The following is a 24,748-nucleotide window of genomic DNA, read 5'->3' on the forward strand; positions in this document are numbered from 1 at the left end:
TTTCAAGTTGCATTGCCATTGCATTTATTTATTCGATAGATATTCACATTCAGTTTAACTACAGCCAGGAATTTTAGATTACTTAGACAGTCTTGAAAGAAATAACAACTCACAAGTGAAAACTAAGGACATTATAGGCAAGTATAAAATATTAAAATACATTGACGCACTTTTACATTAAATAAAGTTAAATTATGCTTATACATAGCCGTCGGAAGGCAAAAGAGCATGCAGATTCAGATTTCGGAATAAAGTAGAAGAAAGATTTTGAAAATAAATTGAATTTGAAACAATAAATGCCTTGAAATAAAAATCTTCACACTTAAAAATTGTCTTATTGTGCTTTGACAATCATTAGTAAAACATTCTTTTTCTTTTCATCTTGTTGCTTCAAGAGTTACATCATGATAGCAGCACACACTAGATTAAATTTGTCATTTGGATACGATTGTTTTAACATCCTTACAAATTTTACTTAAAACGTTTAAGGGAAATACTCTTTATGGACAATTGTATATGACAATTTAAAAAACAAAATAATTCTAGGAGCTTCCAGCAAAACTTCATAAAAACATTCAACTTGGATTCAATGTTAAACATATGTTACATTTTGTCAAAATAAAAACAAGATATCTAACACAGCAGCTTTCCTCTTTCATCCCTTACTAAAATTGATCAACAATTACATCTGCCAAGATTTCATTTAACCATATCAAAATTACTTCCATCTCGATATTTAAATATTTCAGTCATGAAAAAAACACACAAGCAAGGTTTGCATTCTATCGATGTAGTGTTAACACCGTGAATCAATGCAACATATGTTGTTGTGTATATAAAACCTATCGAACATGTTCTGAAAACCGGTGAGACAACAAGATTTTGAGAACACCAAGAGAAATGGCCCAAAAATTAGCAAACTGAACCTCCATATTACACAATTTTCTTGTTGACATGACTGTACGGGTTTTGGACAGACCCGAAAATTCTGCTTCAATTCTGGCAGGTTCTGGGCCCATCTCAAAACAACAAGCCTATTGATAGGCTGACGTAAAGTGGCTTTCCTGTCTGTGACAGGCTAATGGACTGAGAGTATTTCACCTCATTTCATTATTTTCAGTCAACAACAGTCCCGATTGGAAAAAGCTGAAGGTTGGGAGAATTACAGCCAAGTTTGGTAATTTGCCTGGGAAGGATTGGATCCGATTGCTTTGGTTAACTATGTTGAAGTCTTAAATACTGATAACAGCTTGATACGAATGTTAATTAGCTCTCAGCTTTATGATTCAGATCACAGAGTAGAAACTTGATCGTAGATGGCTTCTTAGTGAGGGTTGCCGGACAGAAATAACCGGAGCAGCATTGTGTCTTACGCACTCAAGCCGAGCGGACAAGAGAAGTAGTAAAAAAAAATGTTCATGTCTTTATTTGGCAAAGGGCTGCTTACATAAATTCCCTAAGATGAGTAAGAACCCTCGACTCAATCGTCCTCCTCCCCCAAAATGGTTCGACTTCAATCTCAAGACAAACAAGGATACAAATGCATAGATGAGGAAGATTTCTGAGGGAAGGTCAATGCCACAATGCTGGGTAGACACTTTGAAAAGACGCTGACAGAAAAAACTGACAAAGCGATAATACTGACAAGTTCTATGCTGACAGCTCAAAAGAGGATGAGGAACTCGATCAAGCATGTCAAACGTACGGCCAACATGTATCCGGTCAGTTGGATGGTTTAATCCAGCCCGCTTGAAATTTCTGAGTATGTCAAAAAAGAAGCAAATCTCTAGGTCATTTCTATCAAAAGTTATGATATTTTGAAATAAATGCAAATGCTCTCTCCGGGCGGTAGAGGCCAGTGTTGAGTTTGTATAACATGGTGAGTTGGTTCCGGTGTTAAACTGCCTTCACTCAACTGTTAAGATAAACCCGTTAACACATTCAATGGCAAACATGAAAATCTGTTTTACCTATTGTTTGTGATAAATGTATACAGTACTGTTCATGCCAACCTTTTGACATCAAAAAAACACTAGATTAAACGTGCACTCTATTCCTACATGTGAAACACAATCAGTCTCCAGAATATAAGACAAAAAAACATGAGCTTGTTTCAAACCGTACGTAGCCAACTTTGACCGAAAGGAAAATCTAACACGATCGTCGGAGTGGTTTATTTACGCACAGACTTAGATTCGCTTTAAAATAAAAGTGATAGTCTAATGCGTAAATAAGTTGTGTTTAGATAGGATTCTTTGTCATAAAGGATTATTATATTTAAGGAAGGTTACTAATGTAGACTGAATGATAGAGCATAATACTAAAAAACGAAGCCGAAAATTTGGAGTCGACATATTTTCACTAATCTGGCCCAAGAGCCAAAGTGATTTTGACAGTCCTGAATTAGATGGTGAAACAACAGTCACAAATATAATCAATTTCTGACAACTTTTGATGTGAGTAAATTGAAAAAAATAAAATCAAGATCATCACTATGCTGTGCCTGCGGATTCATTGTGGTGGAATGGAAACAACAACAGTGTGTGCAAAGATCTCTTGCCTTATATGAGGGTTCTTAAAGTCCATGGCTTAGTGCTGAAGCAGAAACCCAAAATACATCGTCAGATTCTTTCCGATTCTGGTTTGGTTTCTATGCTACAATCCACGTCGATGCTCTATCAATCTGAACATCTTACAATAACAATTGCGGTATTTTTTACACATTAAACAATGAGATTCATAAGTTATTATAAGACATTTGCAAAAAATGAACTCTAGAAATAAATCTGAAGTATCCTCAGAACAGAGAGCCTGGATCCGGCCCCGGAGCCGAACTGAGTTTGACATCCCTGCGCTAGATAATGACATGTTTAGGGTTAGCCATAGGCCCCGAAGAACACATAAATATCACAATAGCCCACAGTCTATTCCTGGTAATAAGTGAGCAGATCGCATCGAGGCTATACAAAATCGTAAGTTGACTAATGAGAAGGATCAAAGCATTTTGAGTTTGGCTGCCTTCAAAAAGTAATTTCGTAAGCAGCAGCTTAATATGCAATGAGAGTTGCTATACTGTACTGTATCCTCTGGAAAATCAAGCTTTTACCAGAGGAAATTACTAACTTACAGGGAACTTATACAATATTTCCCGTGGTTCAGAAAAGTGTGAGGCATAAATAGTTTTTCCAAACGATTGTGACGTCATTTTCAATTGACAAAAACACAAAATGTCTGCCCTCGCAGATGGATAAAGTGATTCATTATGCTGCTCATAATATACAAATGTGATAATAATTGGAATATTGTGTTTTGACTCAAATGTTTAAATAAAACACATTGCTGTCATTCAGCTGTTATCTTTGTTTGATCTTGTCACAGTGTAAAAGAAACAGCAGATCTGATTTTAATTTTAGTTGACAACGCGGATTCATGTCAAAATGGCGGCCCACTGAGATGTATGCAAATGGATGGATTACTCAGTTTGTAATCCACAAATCCATTATCTATCAAAGTACAAAATTCGTAGCATTTCCTTCTAATATTTTTTTATCTTATTCCCCTTAAAGAAAAAGAAAATCGGCGTCCTCATGAGAGAGAAAGGCAGAATAAGAACGTGTTGATGGGCAAGTCGGGCACAAATCACTTTTTTAGACCGCTAAAGTTTGACCGTTTGCCATTAAGGCAACTAAATTTGATGGTTTTCGGCTAAGGCATAAAACTTCCACTTATTTTAACTTTTTGGTTGAATGAGATGTGAGAACAAAGATGTGACAAAGCTACACATGACCATATAGATTGTGCCAAATATCAAATCTTACAAATAATGACACTTTTACTGCTGAGGTTAAAGGTTAAAAGGTAGGGCGAGTTGTTTGAGGTGTCTTCAATCATTTGAAAGTTGATTATTTTCTCTATTAAAGGTGCTGTCCGGAATTTAAAACTTTGTTACTCTCTGCCGCCATATACTAGCTTAACGTCATGATTGCAGCCTCAGACAGTTCATTCATCAAGTACGTGCGTTTCGTAGACGTGATTGAATAAACTCTTCTTTTTATCATCTTTTTGGGGTTTTAGATTAGCGTTTGGACTGTATTTGAAACATCCCTTTTTGTACTTGCACCATTCTCATGCTGCACTAACAAAAAACTGTGATAATGAGCATAAAGTCATGATCCAACCTTCCCCCTTCCTTGCACTCAACGTGCTGCGTGTCGCGGAAAAGTGTTGCCCAAAGTAAGAAAAAAGCAGATAGCCGCCATGGGGAAAAAATTATAAAGACTTTTTGACCTCAGTTGGGCATTGTTAACACATACTTAACAAAAAAATTATTCTATTTTCAACTTGTTATTGACGCCTTAAACAACACACCCAACCTATAAGTTAGTGTTACCAATGGCCAACTGAGTACAAAGAGCCCGTATGCTTTATTTTCAATTTAATAATTTTCAAAAAAAAAATTCTATTTGATAGTGTAGCATCTCATCTCATCAGCCGTACCGCTTATCCTCATTAGGGTCGCGGGGGGGCTGGAGCCCATCCCAGCCATCTCCGGGCAGTGGGCAGGGGACACCCTGAACTGGTTGCCAGCCAATCGCAGGGCACACAGGGACAGATAACTCATTCGCTCATTCACGCCTACGGACAATTTGGACCGGCCAATTCACCTGAAATGCATGTTTTTGGAACGTGGGAGGAAACCGGAGTGCCCGGAGGAAACCCACGCAAGCACGGGGAGAACATACAAACTCCGCACAGGAAGTCTGGAGCTGGATTTGAACCCACGACAGGTTCCCATGACATGAACTGTGCCGCACAAGCGCTAACCACTGCGCCGCCGTGCTGCCCATAGTGTAGCATGAATATGGTAAAATTAAGAAAAAGCCTGTTTTAAGTAGAGTCCCAACGCCAACTCAAACCTATAAAAAAAGATGAAAAAAAGAGGTTATTCGAGCGTGTCTAAGAGATGCTTGTACTAGCACACGCATCATGAATGAGTTGACTGAGGCTGCGATCATAACTTTAAACCACGAGATAGCGGCATAGAATAGCAAAGTTCAGCTCCCTAAAGTCTACTTGTTAATTTTTAAGGGTCTGAAGATAATATATTGCGAAGGGATAGAAAAAACACACTCCTACACTCAAAACAAGTTTCCACAGCGCATTCTATTTGGGGTTTAAAAAGACAGGGTGGACTTCTGCTGTGTAAGGCAGAAGATAATACTACCACAGCATCACAGGGGGATAAAATAGTGACACTATCATATTAGAGACCGCAGAGGTTCCGTTGCCATGGGAACAACAGTGATGAGAGCTGAGGCTAGTGACATTGTAGTGAAATGTGTCCATGACCACTTGAGGGTAAGCAATTACCACTTATTTGTCTCAGACACAAGGGGCGACCAACTCATATTCTCTTGCGCGCAACCTCGGCGTCCTGGCATTCCACAGCCGACAGTGCGATCAGCATTTGGGCGGCGTAGTACGTGGCCATAATGATGGCGCGCGAGTGAGGTACGGGGAAACAGAACTTGTTGACAGCTATGGTGAGGTCTGACACCATGAAGAGAACTGCGCCCAGGCAGGCTGACAGCTTGGTCCAGGTCCACAGGTCGTTGGCTAACTGCAAGCCGGCAATGGCCCTCCAGCCCATGAAGCCGATCAGAGCGATGTAGACGGCCACCAGGTACGTGAACGGGCCTGACAGGTAAGGGTAGAGGAGCATGTAACTTACGCTGGACACAGCGGTGATCACCAGGCCTGCACGTATATTGATGGGCCTCATGCCGAAGGCAGACGAGTAGAGAATGTGAGTGATGGCAAACATCAGAAGACCTGGAAAGAATGAGAACATCAGTATAACACAGCGGTAGCCCGCCAGGGCCTGCAAAGCTTTATCTGCTGGCCTAAAACATATCTAAATCATGTGATGCAGTCACATGCAGTTTGCAGCGGCCAGTGTGCGCGCGGATTAGCTCGCTTACACTGTCGAACACACAGTAGCGGGTGTACTAGCATGCCGCAGACGCCACAAGTGTGCATGTTGCTACGCAAATCCTCGGCAAAAAAAGGCAAACACAGAACGCATGACGTCAAGGCCATAAAGTGCGCGTTTACCGAAAAGTGTGGTGATAAGAATGGCTACTGTAAATAAACGACAGAGAGAACAGAGCTGTTTTCTAAGTGACTTATTGAACATAACATTGACGACAAGGATAGAGCTTTGACTCTCGCCCCTTCTCCCGTCCTCGCCCTGCCTGGCGATCCCCAAGTTCCGTGCACACATTGTATTTAGATCTTATGATTTGCAAATAAATGTAATTAACAAAAGTGAAAATTCTAAGTTAACCAATCAACAGTACTGTAGTTTTTAGATACACCACCACTAGCTGGGCTAAAGGGCATTGTTCTGTTTGCTTTCACATAAATGAAAATGGAAAACAAAACAAAATTACATTCACCATATCATTAGGCGGCAACTTGATTACTTTATTTTTTTAGTGTATACTAATTTTCTGCTCATGATGAATTGCAAGAAAATCTATTCAATTATGTATTTTGTTTGATGTAGCTGTTGAACAAAGTAGGAATCTTGCTGACTTAAATCATTTTCTTATTTAAAATGAAATTTGTAATGCAAAGGCCTGACGATACCAAATTTTGCTGTTTCCAGTTTTTTTTTTTTTTTTTTTTTTTTTTGTAACACCCACAATAAAGGTTAAGCCATATTTCCATCTGAGAATGCCTGGCTAAAAATAAGCATACAAGTGTTTAATTTGCACGTGAAATATCTCAAATATTAAGGAAAAGTCTTAATGTCACATTGCAAAACTCAGTTACAAATTCGAGATTTTTTAAATAAAAACAGTGAAATAGTCATTATTTTGAGAAAAATTTGGTTCTTTGCATTGACAGTAAATTCTGCTTTATAAAATCCATTCATCCATCCAATTTCTGCCCCGGTTATCCTTACGAGAGTCGTGCACGGTGCTGGAGCCCGTCCCAGCTCTCTTAAGGCAGTGGGGAAGGGACACTTCAAACAGGTTGCCAGCAAGGCACAAGCTTTATAAAATATTTTTATTTTTAAAGTATTTTCAACAAGTATGTTTGGTAAAATACATACAAATACATACTAAAATTACAGAATTGCCCTATTTAAGCAATAGTCTCAAATTTAGTATTCATGTCTTATTGTACTAGATCAGATCAGTGAAAAATGTATTTTTAAGTACCAAATTTTCCGCACTATAAGGCACACCGAAAAGCCTTTATTTTTTTTTCAAAAGCTGACCATGTGCCTTATAAAACAGTGCGCCTTATAGATTATATATATATATATATATATATATATGGATCAATATTGAGCCGCAAGGTCTCGCAAAGGCAAGCAGCCGCCGACTAGAGTTGTCCGCGGTGTATGCTGGGATATATACACGGGCGTTTCATTTCCTAACCAATGTGTCAATCATCATTTGAATCGGTCACTATTGGCTAAAGTGGCAGCACGGCGGCGCAGTGGTTAGCGCTTGTGCGGCACAGTTCATGTCATGGGAACCTGTCGTGGGTTCAAATCCAGCTCCAGACTTCCTGTGCGGAGTTTGTATGTTCTCCCCGTGCTTGCGTGGGTTTCCTCCGGGCACTCTGGTTTCCTCCCACGTTCCAAAAACATGCATTTCAGGTGAATTGGCCGGTCCAAATTGTCCCTAGGTGTGAATGAGCGAATGCATTGTCTGTCCCTGTGTGCCCTGCGATTGGCTGGCAACCAGTTCAGGGTGTCCCCTGCCCACTGCCCGGAGATGGCTGGGATGGGCTCCAGCCCCCCCGCGACCCTAATGAGGATAAGCGGTACGGCTGATGAGATGAGATGATGAGATAGATAGATAGATAGATAGATAGATAGATAGATATATACTTTATTCATCCCCGTAGGGAAATTCACACTTCCAGCAGTCTACCCCGTTGTTTATTAACAGATTAACATGATGCCCGAGGGTGCTTGTAGCGGAGTGGATGACGTCACGCCAGTCCAAAAGTTCGACATTCCTGCGGCAGATGGAAATCTTTTCTTTGTGAGAATCCAGGGATACACCACCTCGTGTTAGCAAGTCCGCCTCCTCTCCGATTCCCCCCGGCTTTCATGTCTCTGTTTAGCGACGTTGAAGCCGGATTTCTCCAGGTGGCTCCGGGTGGCTACACGTTAGCGTCCGGAATGCTAAACGTGAGCCACGTTTCCGCAAAACACAGCAACTGCGCTCCCTGTGCGCTTCGATGTTTTCAAAAAGCACTCGATGGTCATATTTGGTCGTGAGTTCGCATTTACCATGATTACGGATGGTACCGAAGACTTATAACGCCGCTAGCCGCTTCGCTAGCTTCGGCTTTTCTTCCACCATGGGCCCCTTCATCACGCCGGCACGAGAATTCCTCAGGGCAAGGAGTTGAAATACACGCATTTCTTGTGCGTTGAAACCCATGTCCATAGGATAGAAGTAATCCATAGTGTAGTTGTCAAAACGGGAAGAAAAAACACCGAAGATAGGAGCAGACAATAAAACAACAGGGCAGCTGCTGGAAAAGGCAGCCGCTCTTGGCAGCGCCGCTTTGATAGTCACAAGATGAGACTATTGGCTAAAGTTATTTGGAGGTTGGACTGATTTGATCAGTCCAAAAGAGGGAATGAAGTTATATACTATTTTATACAATGTTTTATCTTACATAAAGTCAAATATACTTGTTCTAAAATCTGACTTCAGTGTTTGAGGGCAAACTCTAAGAGACTGCTGTCATAAAAACCCCTGTGCTTTGTAATGTGTCTTTGGTTTCTGTTTATTTAGATAACAATGACTTACCACCTCGCCAGGAGGCAAGGGTGATGACCTATCACCCTTCTCCCAATGCTTCGAAGGATGATTGGGATAATTGCATCAACACGGCGCGGACCAATCAGCCAGGGGCTTGGTCATGGGGCGTAAACATTCCATCGGCATGAATTATAACAGAGGAGCCCCAGGACTCTTGTCGCTCTGTCTCCTTAACAAGATTGTAAAATTGGCACAGACAGAGACCTGATTCGTTCAACTATGTGATTTGGCTAAATAAATTGATGTGTGGACTATACTCGGATCAATAACTTCTCCGGCCTCTGGACATGCTCTAACTGTAAGGGTTTGGACAAGACACGTGAAGTGCCTTGGAGTCAGATTGCAGTTTAGGAAATGTTAAAACCTTACAAGGTAAAGGAGGAGGGTCCTTTTTAGCATTTACAGGCCGCATAGTCTAAAGCGGGGCAAAACAAAGCCTGCAATTGGCCAAAAAAGATGTGAATCACTTTTAGGTTGCCTGGAGAAAACATGTTTTACTAGTCTGTATTTGTAAATAGGAATTATGGGGCTAAACAGACAGCTAGCATCAAGCAACGTCCATCGATGCAGAGATGCTTCTCGACGGAATTTTTCTTTTATTTGTTGGTATTATTGTGTGTTTTGGACTATGTAAATATTTTACATGGTTGGATTAACTACACTCACGGAGGTAAGAGGATCATGGTTGCGTATTATTATTGAACGTGATGGCTGCAAGACGACTTTAGTGAGCTAAACCGGCTTTATATTTTCCCAGTATCTTGTTTCAGACTGATCTTGATTTTTCTGTAAAGAGGCTATTTCTAAATTCAATTCAATTCAAAGTGTTTATTGTCATATGCACAGTAAAGAACCACGTTTCCCTGCACAGTGATATTCCTACTTTGCTGTTCGCACACTTGCCAGCAAAAAAGAAAATGGAAACTAAGAAATGGTTGGCATTCTTTGAATCCCGAGAGTTTAACCTTCCTAATGATATGTGGAATGACGTATTTCAGTGATTGGTAACATCTTATAAGCATCTGCTTCTGACTACCCCTTTTCGAACATGTTATGTGACATTATTCTGTTGTTAACTCATTGTTTTTGTCCTGTTTTTATTTTTATGTTCAAAATAAAAGTTTTCATTCATTCATTCATTCATCGTACAGACACCGTGTACGTATGTGTCTGAGACACGTATTTGCTTTCTTTGCGAGCCGTCGGAATGTTAAGGGGTTAATAAGTTTGACTAAACTATCTGACTGTTTTGTTGACGTTCCCAATGTAGCGCCTTATAGTCTGGTGCGCCTTATGTATGGAAAATATATGACAAAAAAACTGTTTTTGGGGGGTGCGACTTATCACTCGGTGCGCCTTGTAATGCAGAAAATAGCTGGTCAGCTAAACCAGGGCATACAAATTGGTCAACTTTTCAAATGGTGCTTTTCTTCTATGAAGACATTGCAAGTGAGCTTGGTGCTGCTTTACATTAACTATAGAAAAATACACAGATTTAAACCTCCATTATCATTAACATGATTTTTCTTTCACTATGGAAGGTGTTTTCTCAGTGTATTCAAAGGCAGTTGCAAACACATGACCCTTTGCGCCCGTCTTCTAAAATACCTAAAGAAAACTACTCCCTACAGGTAAAATTGAATGTCATTTTTCTCTAAAATTGGAACCAGTATTGCACTCTGAGGGTTTTTATTAATTCCCGTTTTGTGCGACTTACCGTGGACAAAGTATCCCTGCTCCTGCCAGATGAGGAAAGCGTCACCCAGAGCAGAAAAGATGAGGCCGGCAAGGATCTTGCGGGCGCTGGAATGAGCCCCCAAGAAGCTGAAGCCGTGTGCCAGCAGGAAAACCCAAAGGCAGAAAATGGGAAGACATTTGATAAGTGCGCTAAACCAAGATGGACTCGAGGTTGGCAGCCAGAGTACGAAGTAAACGCAGGTGGACTTGAAGAACGGCACCAGCTTCGGCCCTTCGCTCTTTACCTAAAAACAGATTAAATATGAACATTGTTATTTTGATGATGTTCTTTGATTTTGTTATTTATTGATACCCATAAAAATAAAACAGGAATCAACGTCTAAGTGGTTTTTAACCCTGTTGTAGCTACCAAAGCCCACCAGTTTTAAATATGCATTCACCGAACCTAACTTAAGTGTAAAAAGAAAATAGGATTTAAGACATATAGTTTTTCCACTGGTGCACAAAATGAACCCTTCTAACAAAACCAACCTCGTGTATGAACTCAAAATAAAAAACAGTTTTAGAAACCAGTTCAGATATGCCTTGACCTTAGCAAGTGCTACTCAAGTCGTTTTCATATCAAAGTCTGTTCTTTTTTTTTATTTGTACGTCCTGTATCCTCGAAATAAATGATCACAAAGGTATGTTGTAAAAAAAAAAAAAGCTACAAAAAAAACAAACTCCAGGACTTTCTTGGCAATAATTACTTTTCAATTTGTTGACACGAATGATTCGGGTGTGTCAACATCAGACATGATTGGTCGTCTCACCCATGCTGGACATGAGGCTCGTGAAAGGAAGTATCCGTTGAAAGACTTTGAAAGCTCATCTAGGTCAATATTACACAGTTGTCAAGACGGGGAAAGTTAGAGAAGTTATATTATACATCTTTGTCCCACCACTTTTTTTTGCTCAAAATAATGTTGAAGAATTATTTATTCTAATACTGGTGAGGGACGCCACGGCAGCTGAGTGGTTAGTGCGTCAACAGCAAGGTTCTGACGTTTTGGGTTTAAATCCAGCTACCAGCCTTCCTGCTCCGAGTTTGCATGTTCTCCCGTGCTTGCGTAAGCTTCCTCCTGGCACTGCGTTTTTTTCCCCCCATTCCAAATGTGTCAGAACCCAGAATGGAATCTCGGACTCAAATGCGTACGTTTGAAAGGAATCTTTATTGATTAGTTGACAGAGCTGGCTTAGGAAGCCGGCGGGCTTCAGTCGCTAGCAGCGTTGGGGCGGAACGGCAGTTCCGTGACAGGTAAGCAGAATCAATCTTAGCGGACAGGTCGATGGCCAGGGCAGGAGAGAAGGTTGTAACGTGGAGCAGAAAACAGGTCGGAACCGAAGGCAGGAATCAAAACAGAGAATAGTCTTTAGTACTTGATAATCTGGCATAAACACACAGGAACACAGAAGTACGCTCGGACAAACAGGTCTGGGCGCTGACCGCTTAAGAACAATACGTCAGCCAATCAGGGAGCGCGCTCCAGCGCGCCACACGACTGCCGCAGGTGTCTTCACTTCAGCAATCGTGACACAAATGGACATGCATAGGTTAAATGGCTGGTCCAAATTGTCCCTAGGTGTGAATGAGCGAGTGAATGGTTGTATGTCTGTGTGCCCTGCAACTGACTGGCAATCAGTTTGGGGATTCCCCTGCCCACTGCCTATAGATAGCTGGGATGGGCTCCAGCAACCCACGACCCTGCTGAGGATAAGTGGGGCAGATAATGGATGGATGGAAAGAGAGGATGGAAAGAGTAAAACGGTGGTCTTTGAAGAACCTGCCCAGGAAGATCCCCGATTTTTATTAGATATCCATTCATATACTCTTTCGTTCCGTAACGGTGATATACCGATTTTATCAATAATCATCTCCAAGTTCAGTCAAAACTAATCCTAACCCTTAGTAGAAATTGAAATATGAAAAAAAGTAATTACACTACGTACTACGATAACATTCATAGGTTGGATCACTCCTGAGTGTGCCAAATTCCACCCAACACTGATTGGCCAGGCAATGTCACAAGATCTATGCAACTAGTGACGGCCAAGCGTGGCGTGTCATAGTGTATAGGCATGATGAGTCAATGTGGCTTGACCCCCGCAGAAGAGGCTCCAATGAACCCCTGAGACAGACTTACTAAAACCCAAGAGTTTGGTCAACCATTACTGCTAAGTAGTCAAGTCAAATCACATGTATTTGCTCTTAATCACAATATGTCTCAAAGCATTGCACAGGCCACAATTTACACCATCTCCTTATCTGAAACCGACATGCAAGCAAGGAAAAACTTAAAACCTCAACATGAGGAAAGTAAGAAACACTGAGAAGGGGCCACACAGTAAACACAAGTAGAGTGCTTCTCAAATGAATGGTTTTGTTTTGTCTTATGGCAGTCCTGTTTGATAGTTCCAGGCTGATATTGTATATTAGGGCTGCAACTAATGACTATTTTAATGTTTGAGTAGCGCAACAATTAGTTGAATAATCGTGCCACTATTTTTTCCCTTAAATTTAGCATGAAGTCGATTTAAATATGAGGCAAGTGATAATAAACTGGTGCAATGAAAAATACATTTTGTTATTGAACATATTGCTGATTCTTACAGAAATAAAGATGCTCTGTCTAAAACAATTTTTTTCCAGGCACAGTCTGGGATAGCGCTAAAGCTTTTCCAGGAAAATATATGCATATAAAATGTATACTACCTATCATCAAAACCGTAATGGCTTGAATTATACTTGAATCTTACTGAGGGGAGTTAGACTGCATTTTTTTTCAACTGTCCAACGTGCGTTCTCTCTAAATGTTCATGTATAGCCAAGGTATTGCCACAATACACAAAGTCTGCTTTGCAAACTTTGTAGTAAAATGGCCCCAAACTTTAGGAGTTTCGGTATGCGTACTTTGAAGTCATTGCCGCTTATTTCTGTTATCTGCTATTGTTGACAACATCGGCTAAACGTTGCAGCATTTTTATGTATGCAAGTGATCCAGCACAAAACTGAAACAAGGCACATATACATGAACCTCAAATTCAGTGGAAATAGTTGACTTCAGATAACCTCTCTTTTCCTCTTTTCTGAAAAACCACATGCCTTTTCTTCTCTGTAGTACAGCTTCAACACTTGATGCTTCTGACCTCAAATACTCTTTTTAATGTAAACAGTCCTGCTTTTTTTTGTTAAAGCCCCCAAAATCCAAGCTGTTTCCCAACACATGAAGAGCTGATGTCCACCTATGGTCCTGGAAATTGACTGTCCAAACACAGAAACGCAACGGGTGGCCCGGTCCGATGAAGATTATTGACATCAGTGTGAAAGTTGAGAACGATGAATGAGGAGGTAAGGGGGGCACCAAGCTGGGTTAATACGGCTGATATTCGGGAATGTTGCAATGCCGACTTGTTGTTATCTTGCTCCAAAACCTTTCTATGAGAGCTTTGTGTGACAAAACAAGAGAGGCATTTGGACTGCGACGTTCATAAAAGAATAAGTGGGGCATAAGAGAGGAAGCAGGCGTATGCGTGAGGAAGGGAAACTCTGAAGGAAGACCAACTAGATTTAGCAATGGTCAAGTGATCGGGAGCAGAGTCCAGGAAGAATTGACTATTTTCTTACATACTGTAGGATGTCCTTTTCAGTTGTTTTTCCAAAAGTGGGGCAGATCCATCATAAGCAGTATTGCCTTGTCGAGAAGTACATGCACATATAAGGTTTTTGCTTAGACAAACAGGAGGTGGAATTAGCTGACCTTTTAGGCCAGCTCAAAATGGGAGATCAGACTTTTAAATGAAAGCTTAAGTTAAGTTGAGTGACCCTTAAAGGTATTCCCAAACAGCATTATTTTTTCAATTAGGCACAGAACGTCTTGTGTTCCTCCCCAAAGTTATGCAAATAGGTTGCAAAAAATAGTGCCGTGCAAAAGTACTGTCACTCCAATAACGTTTTGACATATTGCCATATTTCAGCTTCAAACCTATAGACAAAAAACTTAAAATATTTTCAAAGAATCACCAACATGAGAGGCACGATCGTAAAGAGAACCCAAATATATATATTTTATATTTAAGATTTTTCAAGTATGTCAAGCACCCGTACGAATCCTGCAGTTAAGATAATTTGGTCACACATTGGCACATTGGTGAGGCTGAGCGTCTACTAACCTATAAACTTATCAGAATATGACAAAAGGAGTGGGACGGGGTGAATCAGTCGCAGAGAAATTTTAAATTTTGGTTTAAGATGACTATGAAATAAAAATGTTTTTAAAAAAATAAACCATGGAAAAATGTTAACCTGTCACGTTGGGCGCGGTTGCCATGGCGCCCAGTCGGTCCCAGCCGGTTGGCGCTGGATTCTGGCGCGGTAGCCGCGGCGCCCAATTGGCCCCGCCCATGGACACCGGCTGAGGCGCATTGACTGATTGCTTTTTGAGTACTTAAACGCGTTCCTTCTAACTGTGCTTGGCCTGAACGTTTGTTAAACTTTGTTAAACTTGTGAGATTTTTGTGAACCTTCTGTGAGATTTCTGCAAGTTGTTTGGCTCTGAGAAATTAGTCTGTAGGTTTACCTGCGTTTGATCCTGTTTTGTTTTTGGTCTGATCCGTTTGTTTGTTTTAGACAACTTTTCTTTTGTTTGGATTTCTAATCCACTCCGCGACCATCGATCCCCGGATCGAGTGTGCGCACCATCCTCCTCTTTCCCCAATAAATTGTGAGTACGTCTAAGCGAATGGGTCCTTATTTCCTGTTTCTTGCTCCGCTTCGTGACATAACCAGCCTTTTTTAATTGTCTATAATTGGCATGGAGCGTGTGCCTTGAGTTCATCCAAGTGGATTCCGCTATGCAAGTTAACTTCTGGGGTTTTCAGTTCCAAGAACAAGAAGTTGTATTTTCTTTATCTTCTTTCCCGTCTCGGAGTGACCCTTTTGTCCTTTCCGCTCGTTTACTATTGTGTGCCCTCATCAGCAGTTCTTTTCTCTTTCCGTTCCCAGTCAGATCGGTTTCTCTCTCTCTTTCCTTCCCCACAACACTATTTTCTCACTTCATAACTGCAAAATGGAACTGTCTAAAAAAGAAGGAATACTTATTTTAGTGTATTCTGAAAAAAAAAGAAAATGACGGTAAGATGATTACATCTGGGAAGCTTTAAAGGTTAAAATGTTCCCTATGAAATATAGCTTTGACCTAGATTTATACTCTCATTTCATGGCAAAAAGTGTTATGAATTAGCATAGCATATATTAATGTGAAATAAATAAATTTAGTCATTATCTTTATCTTTACCTGACAAATACTAAATTAACTTAAATAAACCTAAATCGACTTGACAAAAACTAAAGGAAAAAACCCTGGCAAACACCTTGACTGCCACACAAACAAAGACACGTATGAGCCACAAAAATCTGAAATAAAGGGACACAGTATGATATTTGACCACAGGATGTCGCTGTATCGGCTACTGCAACCAGGAACAAGTGCTACAAAACACAAGGAAGAATGCAATCTATGGAAACATATCTAACCTTTCACTATCACGGTGCTTCTCAATTATTTTCCCCCCTTCAGAAAAAAAAATTCCACGCGTGGCACATTTTTCCTGACAAAATAAAAAAGAGTCTTATCAGCGTGATAGGGTTGTGTTGTCTTAAGTAACAGCTTAATTTATTGGGCTCTGTGCTTTCCGCAGGTAAGATTTTGAACATAACAAGTCCACGGGTCTTTGCTCATCTCCCTCTGTGGTAGAGGTGAAGTGCTTCGTCTTATGCTGTCTCAGTCGGATGCGGAGATTATAATTCACGCGTTTGTTACAGCCCGTCTCGATTACTGTAATGCACTACTCTCCGGTCTACCGAAGTCCAGAATCAAGAGTCTTCAGCTGGTACAAAATGCTGCAGCGAGGCTTTTGACTAAGACAGCAAAGTCCGATCACATCACGCCGATTTTTGCTAACCTGCATTGGCTCCCTGTTAGCATAAGATGTGATTTCAAGGTTCTCTTAGAATTATACAAAATCATACATGGACCCTCATATCTTTCAGATCTGATTTCCCCCTATGTTCCGGTATGAAGCCTTCGTTCTGAGAGCGCCGGTCTACTGGTGATCCCAAGAGCCAAGAAGTGTTCCTCAGGTTCGAGAGCGTTCTCCATCCGGGCACCGGTGCTGTGGAATGCTCTTCCCCCTGAGATCCTCAGTGGAAATGTTTAAATCTAAGCTAAAAACACACTTCTACTCTATAGCATATAAATAACCTATACTTTTTATGGACAATATTCCAGTATTATGGGCAGCACGGCGGCGCAGCGGTTAGCTCTTGTGCGGCACAGTTCATGTCATGGGAACCTGTCATGGGTTCAAATCCAGCTCCAGACTTCCTGTGCGGAGTTTGTATGTTCTCCCCGTGCTTGCGTGGGTTTCCTCCGGGCACTCCGGTTTTCTCCCACGTTCCAAAAACATGCATTTCAGGTGAATTGGCCGGTCCAAATTGTCCCTAGGTGTGAATGAGTGAATGAGTTGTCTGTCCCTGTGTGCCCTGCGATTGGCTGGCAACCAGTTGAGGGTGTCCCCTGCCCACTGCCCGGAGATGGCTGGGATGGGCTCCAGCCCCCCCGCGACCCTAATAAGGATAAGCGGTACGGCTGATGAGATGAGATGAGATTTCAGTATTATTTGTAATTGCAACATCCTTTGCTGTCTGGTAATCCTGAAAGGGGGATACCACATGTGCGGTCCCTTCTCAAGGTTTCTCCATTTTCCTCATGTTGAGGTTTTTGAGTTTTTCCTTGCCCTCATGTCGGTTCCAGATTAGGGGTGTAATAATAGTCTGAAATAATAGTATGTGCAATAACCTGTGCAGCCCTTTGAGACTCCTTGTGATTAAGGGCTATACAAATAAAAATGACTTGACTTGACTTTGTACACTTTGTCAAACATCCTCGTCTTAGCTTTTTGAAGGGGACTTTTGTTTGTCTCTTTACCCGTCTCTATTCTGTCACTGCATCTGTGTTCAATATTTTTTCTCGGGGTCACTTGAGGGTCTGCTACAACTCGGTGTAAACACTTCATAGTCAAAGTTTCATACTCTGTGCTCAATGCACTGTGTGAAGGCCAAATATAAACCAAAAACTCTGCCCATGAGGACACCGCTGTTCCCTAGTGTAATGGAGGTGCAATTGCACTTTATTCTTGGAAAGTTATCAAAACAACTTTCAGTGCCTATTCTACACTAAGTCTGTTCTACAATTACGGGTTAGTGGAATTTGTGCATGTTTTGTTGCGTGGTCTTAAATGGACTGTGTGTATCATTGAACCACTAGATGTCAGTGTATAGTTTAGTACAACAAAAAAGACGAGTACTACACAACACAAGCAAGAATACGAACTATAAAAACTCAAAGTGACCAAATCGCACCATTTTCCAAATTTTACTGCCCAGCCTTTCACTAGGTTTTTGGTTTTGGGGGGTACACATAATAGCAAGATGGCAAACAATTATGTCAGCTCCCTCTAGGTAAGCCTTATATTGTGTTAAATGAATACAAATTTCTCAACCTAAAGGTATTTTTTTAGAAAATGCACATTTTTGTTATAGTTCGTGTGTCTTAGCAGCAAGACAATCATGTCAGCTCCCTCGTGTCACCTAAAATATTTATTTATTGTTGACCTAAGAGTGTTTGAAAGATTGCATGTTTATATAATAATTAAGTATTTTTGCTTATTATTCAAATCAATATTGTTTTTTAATAAAATAAGTTGTTTTTACCACTACACAATGTCTTTTTAAGGAATGAAATAATAACAGCAAAAAATATAGCCAAAAACACAAAAAGGATACAATTTCCAAAGAAAATTTAGTTGCAAGTGTCCAGGAGGATGATTCACATAAAGGTGTCCTCATATCCCTGAAAGCAAGGGGTATCACTAGAATGGCCTCCCACGGGTAGGATATCCATTATTTAGTTGAATTTATGTTACTCAAGTGTCAGAAAGATGATACAGAGAAACCCAAACCACCTGTAATTGTCTATATTTATAGAGATGTGCAACAATAGGATGACCTGGATAGACAGGTGGCAGATGGGTTGGTTATTAAGTTGTGCGTTCCCAAGTTACACCTCACAACATTGCTTCCCAAAAGAATGTGGGAAATAAATTATACTGATAAAACAGCTTACAGAGCAAATACTGTATTTTCCGCTCTATAAGATGCACTAGAATATAAGGCGCAACACCCCAAAAATGGTCTTTTGTGATATATTTTTCATATATAAGGCTCATTGGACTATAGGGTGCATTAAGTAAAAACTACATTATAAGATGCATGAATACAGTGATACCTGGCTGTATCACAGTTTACTTTACGCGGTATCAATACTTCGCATATTTTGAACTGAATCGTCTTTATTGTCATTGATATCAACGTGTGGTGCATTGTGTTCTAAGGTAGATAGTGCACACATTATTTAAACATGTATTTCATGCATTCAACATTTAATTGAAAAATGAATAATTGATTTATTACATGACAATCTTTTAATTTAATTGTGTATTTATTTGTTAAAATTTATGGACTTTGGTCCTCCAAATCAATGTACTTGTTGTTTGTGCAACTTTTTGTTTTATGCTTTCATCTTCAGACAAACATCGATTTGAATCGGCTCTTAAGCTGTGTGTTATACTTCGCGAAGATCGATACTTTCCACAAATGCACCCCGATAATGGTGGTATGAAGTGGAATAAGATGCGTGATTCCCCACTGAATGCAAATGTTACCAACATGTGTCTCACAATTCACAAAATATGAGATTACTTTGAATACACTACCGTTCAAAAGTTTGGGGTTGCTTTGAAATGTAGTTTTTTTCAATTAAAATAAGAAGAAAACCAGAAGTAAACCCCATGCATTGTTAACAAGCTAAATTGCTGTGCATAGAAGCTCATTTCCAGCAACCAGCACTACAGTGTTCTAATAGTACATTGTGTTTGCTTATTGCGTTAAAAAGCTTAACGGTTGATGTGAAAAACCTTGCGCTATGATTTTAGAAAAGCTGAAAACAGTTTAGCTAGTTAGAGAAGCAATCAAAACTTTAGTCGTCACATTTGACCCCAATCTGTCCTTCCAACCACATGTTAAGAATATTACTAGAAGAGCTGTTTTCAAATCTTCGCAACATTGCTAAAATTTGCCCTATGCTGTCTCAGTCGGATGCAGAGATTATAATTCATGCGTTTGTTACCTATCGTCTTGATTTCTGTGTTGCACTACTCTCCGGTCACCCAAAGTCAAAAATCAAGAGCCTGCAGCTGGTACAAAATGCTGCAGCCAGGCATTTAACTAAGACAAAAAAGTTTGATCACATTACCCCGATTTTAGCTAAGCTGCATTGGCTCCTTGTTAGCTTAAGATGTGATTTAAGGTTCTGTTGGTATTATACAAAATCATGCATGGACCTGCTCCCTCATATCTTTCAGATTTAATGTCCCCCCTATTTTCGCTCTGAAAATGCTGGTCTACTAATGGACCCAACAGCCAAGAAGAGAACCGCAGGTTTGAGAGAATTCTCCATTCGGGCCCCAGTGTTGTAGAATGCCCCCTCAGATTCGATCTGCAACCTCGGTGGAACTGTTTAAATCTCAGCTTAAAACACACTTCTATTCTATAGCTTATGAATATCAGTATCAGAAATTATTTTCCCCCCATTTTATTAACACTCCACTTATTGAAACATAAATATTTTGTTTGTTTGTTGTACATGATTCAATTGTTTGTTTGTTTGTACATGATTCAGATTGAATCGTTTCTTGTACATGATTCAATTGTTTGTTTGTTTGTACATGATTCAAATTGAATCGTTTCTCCGGCGCCGTCACGAATGGCAGCCACTCCAGCAGCTCCCGTGTTATTTTCGATTGTTCTCAGTTATTTTCGATTGTTCTCAGCTTAGGGATGCTGCTGGAAAAGTGAATTTCCCTTCGGGGATGAATAAAGTATCTATCTATCTATCTATCTATCTATCTATCTATCTAACCTATACTTCATGTTGACAATATCTGTGTATTTGTTATTGAAACATCCATTGCAGCCTGGTCCACCTGGAAGGGGGATTTTACCTCATGTGCGGTCCCTTCTCAAGGTTTCTTCATTTTCCTCATGTTGAGGTTTTTCAGTTTTTCATTGCCCTCATGTAGGTTTTAGAGGATTGTTTAATAATAGTCTGCGGTTTGCAATAATCTGTGGTCTGTGCATCCCTTTGAGACTCCTTGTGATTAAGGGCTATACAAATAAACAAGACTTGACTTGACTAGAAGCTATAAAACTGAACTTCTTTTGGGCTAGTCCAGTATGTGGAACATCACATTTGTGGGTCATTTAACTTTCAGAAAGGCCAGAAAAAGAGAACTTCGTGTGAAATTCAATAGTTTAGTCTTCTTCTAAGAAGTTAAGGCTATTCCATTCAAGAAATTGCCGAAAAACTTAAGATCTCCAACAGCGGCGTGTACTACTCCCTTCAGAACAACACAAACAAGCTACAACCAGAGTAGAAAAATAAATAGGAGCCACAACCGATCAAGAAGACAAGTAGATTAGTGTTTCTAGTTTGATAAATAGACACCTTACAGTTCCCCAACTAGGAGCTTGGAGTGCCCTCAAAACGTTAGAATTAACATCGACTCCGAGATGCTGGCCAATAAAAGGAAAAGATTAATATGGGTAAAGAAAAAACACAGACATTGGACAATTTATTTGATAAATAAAAGTGTGACTTTTTCAGGGGAAAACAAAATAGTTTGGGTGACCGCAAACGTTTGTAGTGTAAAGTAGAATATGTGATGCAGGTAGAAACTGAGGCCAGTACTTTATACACTATCTTGACATAAAGCCTTGTCCTTAAGTGAACTTTACCCTGCGCCACTATTTTAGAAAGGGCATGCCTCAATTTTCCATCTGGTGGTAATCCAGGGGCCTCAGCTGGGTTTTAACTCATTTAACAAATTCACACTGCTTGCACACCATCACAGTCGCTATGGGAACAAGTCTGCCTGACATGACATGCATTCCTTCACCAAGCTGCCCTTGAAGTAATCAAAGACCTCACATAAGCTTTGACTTGTAAGGGACCGAATTACTGAACCATCCATCCTTCATTGGCTTTACTAAGGAACTGAAACCTTTGAAAGCTTTGGAAGCTGCTCACTTGTGATATAAGACAATGTTGAGGTGTGTTGTATTTGTTTGCTTAACGTCTACATCTTCCCAAATGAGGCTATGACCAACATGTAATGTAAGTCAAAATTATAGACCACAATAATGGCCCAAGGGGAAAATGTGGCCCGGCACGTCATTTAAAGTGGCCCGCAAAAGCACAAAATGTCTGATCGTCTTGAATTAAATGGGTCAAAAGTGTGCTTTGACCATAAAATAGATTACTTACAATTCGCGTTGATAATAAGATACCCAAAAAGTAACGGTTCGCACCAATACAAATCAATGTTTTTACATCGATGCCAAAGAATGGAATTAAGGAATAAAAAATGGCCAAAATGTCAAATTTTCCATTTAAAAAATTGTTTCCAGTTCCTCATTTTCTTTATTTTCCCCGTTTTTTTACATTTATGTAGTATTTTGTTTTCTTTATCATATTGTTTGCGTTTTTAAATATAGTTTTACATTTTTTATTAACTTATTTTTTCTTACCTTATTCTATTTCTACAGTTGTATTTATTTATTTATATTACATTTTTGTTTGCTTTTTTATGTATTATTTATCTTACTATTTTTTCAATTATTCTTTGAGTTTTAAAATTTATGTTTAGTTTCTTTTATATAACTTATTTTTTTTTCTTGACCTATTTCATTTGTATTTTTCAAAGTTTTGATCATTTTTTAAAATGTATTTATTTTGCTATTTCATTGTCTTTTCTTTATGTTTATATTTATTATGTAAGTTCTCTTTATCACATTTTTTGTGTTTTTTATAAATGTTTTTCCAGACATGTATTATATATTATATAATATACATACATATATATATACACATACATACATACATACATACATACATACATACATGCATACATATATATATATATATATATATATATATATATATATATATATATATACATTGTATGAATTAGAACCGAGGTTTTGTCATGCTAGAACGTAAACAAATGCTGCCAAGGAAAAACTTATAGCAAAGGAGGATGCATGGATCCATAAGTATAGAACACGACATTATTTGCCCTCATGTAGGTTTTAGATGAGGGGATGGTGTCATAATAGCCTGTAGTTTGCAATAGTCTTTGATCTGTGCAGCCCTTTGAGACTCTTTGTGATTAGGGGTTATAGAAATAAACATGACTTGACTTGACACAGAGAACACATAACACCAACAAGATTTTCGCGGAGTTTGTTCATTTGGTGAGTTTGTATAATTACTCTGCACGCAGATCGATGTGACATTTAGCGTTAAAGAGTGTTGCTGTTACTTGTTAGAGGTTCCGCGTTTAATTCCAGATACCTCCTGTGTGGGGTTTGCATGTTCTGCCTGTGCCCCTGGGTCTTTCAGATTTCTCCTACATTCTAAAAACAAGGCTGGGAAGGACACCCTAGTGACCATTTAAGGATATGCGGTTCTGAAAACGAATTAATGAATGTGATTTTGATGCAGTTACGGGGACATCAAAATGTTGCAGGATTCGTGGATTTTTATTATTATTAACCAGCTTGGTAGGGCGCCCGCCCAAAGACCAGGAGGTTGTTTATTTGAGCCTCGGCTGAGTCATGCTTTAGACTAACAACATTGTGTCCCTGCTTGATGCCCGGCATCAGGGGTTGGAATTGGTGGGTTTGGTCACCTTATGACTCCCACCAATCAGGTGTTGCGACACATAAGTTGGGTAGAACTATCATCGCTTTATTAACTCTGCAAAGTTGTACAACTGTGTACAGGAACAGAGTCCTGGTAGGAGAGAAAAAGGGCGAGGAAAAAGAAGAAGATTGTTATTACTACGGGGCGGCAAGACGGCGCAGTGTTTAGCACGTACGCAGCACAGTTCTAAGGTTATGGGATCAAATCCAGCTAACAGCTTTCCTATGTGGAGTTTGTATGTTCTCCCCGTGCTTGCGTGGGTTTCCTCTGGGCACTCCAGTTTCCTCCAACATTACAAAAACATGCAAGTCAGGTTAATTGGCCGGTCCAAATTGTCCCTAGGTGTGAAGGAGGGAGTGAGTTGTCTGTTTCTGTGTGCCCTGCCACTGGCTGGCAACCAGTTCAGGGTGTCCCCTGCCCACTGGCTGGGATGGGCTCCAGCACCCCCCGCGACCCTACTGAGGATAAGCAGTGCAGATAATGGATTGATATGGCAGCACGGTGGAGCAGTGGTTAGCGTGTGTGCGGCACAGTTCTGAGGTCATGAGATCGAACCTTCCTGTGTGGAGTTTGCATGTTCTCCCCGTGCTTGCTTGGGTTTGGGATGTCCCAGAGATAGCGAGGATGGGCTCTAGCACCCCGTGACGCTAATGAGGATAAGCGGTGCCGATAATGGATGGATGTTATCAAATGTTGTAATTGTTATTTTATTTTGATCTTAGAAAAAGTACAAATTGTTTAATGCCACCCATGGGTCGGGCCATGAATATATTGTCAGTGAACCGGTCATTCTTCCCCAGGGCCATTACCACCCTAATTAAGTGTGCAAAACTGTGAAAATCTACATCTTGTAACTTGTTTGGGAAATTGTGTTGCTGCAAATGTTATCACACTCATTTTAATTGCACTATACTTTCATTGCAATATTCTGATAGCCTTTTCAAAGGTGCTGTTTGGACACTCTCTGCCGCTTTCTGCTGGCATAAAGTCATGATTGCAGCCTGAGTCATTTCGTATTTCTGTCGTATAATTTCTGTGATATTATTTTTGGATCATAGTATTACTGTAGTAGCATCTTTGTAGTATTTCTATATTTTTCTTCTAATCAGAATGGAGACAAAATAATATGTTAGACTCTGTTTTAAGCAATAAACTCCATATTTAATTTTTTTGTAATTTTGTTGTATTTTTGTTGCAGAGACACAAAGGGACAAAGTTGGCACAAAAATACATATTTTATCACTTGTACCTATATTTCCTATTATATATACA

The 24,748-nt window shown here is 39.9% G+C and overlaps 1 protein-coding gene across 1 annotated transcript in view; it reads right to left on the minus strand.

The window, feature by feature from the left end:
• Positions 1–24,748, minus strand: part of tmem86a (transmembrane protein 86A) — a 25,460-nt gene continuing 712 nt past the window's right edge. Inside the window, exons 2-3 of the mRNA XM_088340897.1 lie at positions 10,576–10,840; positions 1–5,832 (exon numbers count right to left, since the gene is read on the minus strand). Coding sequence (XP_088197023.1) covers positions 5,405–5,832; positions 10,576–10,840 — 693 coding nt within the window. The 3' untranslated portion in view covers positions 1–5,404. The remainder of the gene's footprint in view (positions 5,833–10,575; positions 10,841–24,748) is intronic.

Source organism: Urocampus carinirostris, chromosome 7 (assembly GCF_059441175.1).
Source record: "Urocampus carinirostris isolate Australia breed hairy pipefish chromosome 7, RoL_Ucar_1.0, whole genome shotgun sequence".
Classification (NCBI taxonomy): domain Eukaryota; kingdom Metazoa; phylum Chordata; class Actinopteri; order Syngnathiformes; family Syngnathidae; genus Urocampus; species Urocampus carinirostris.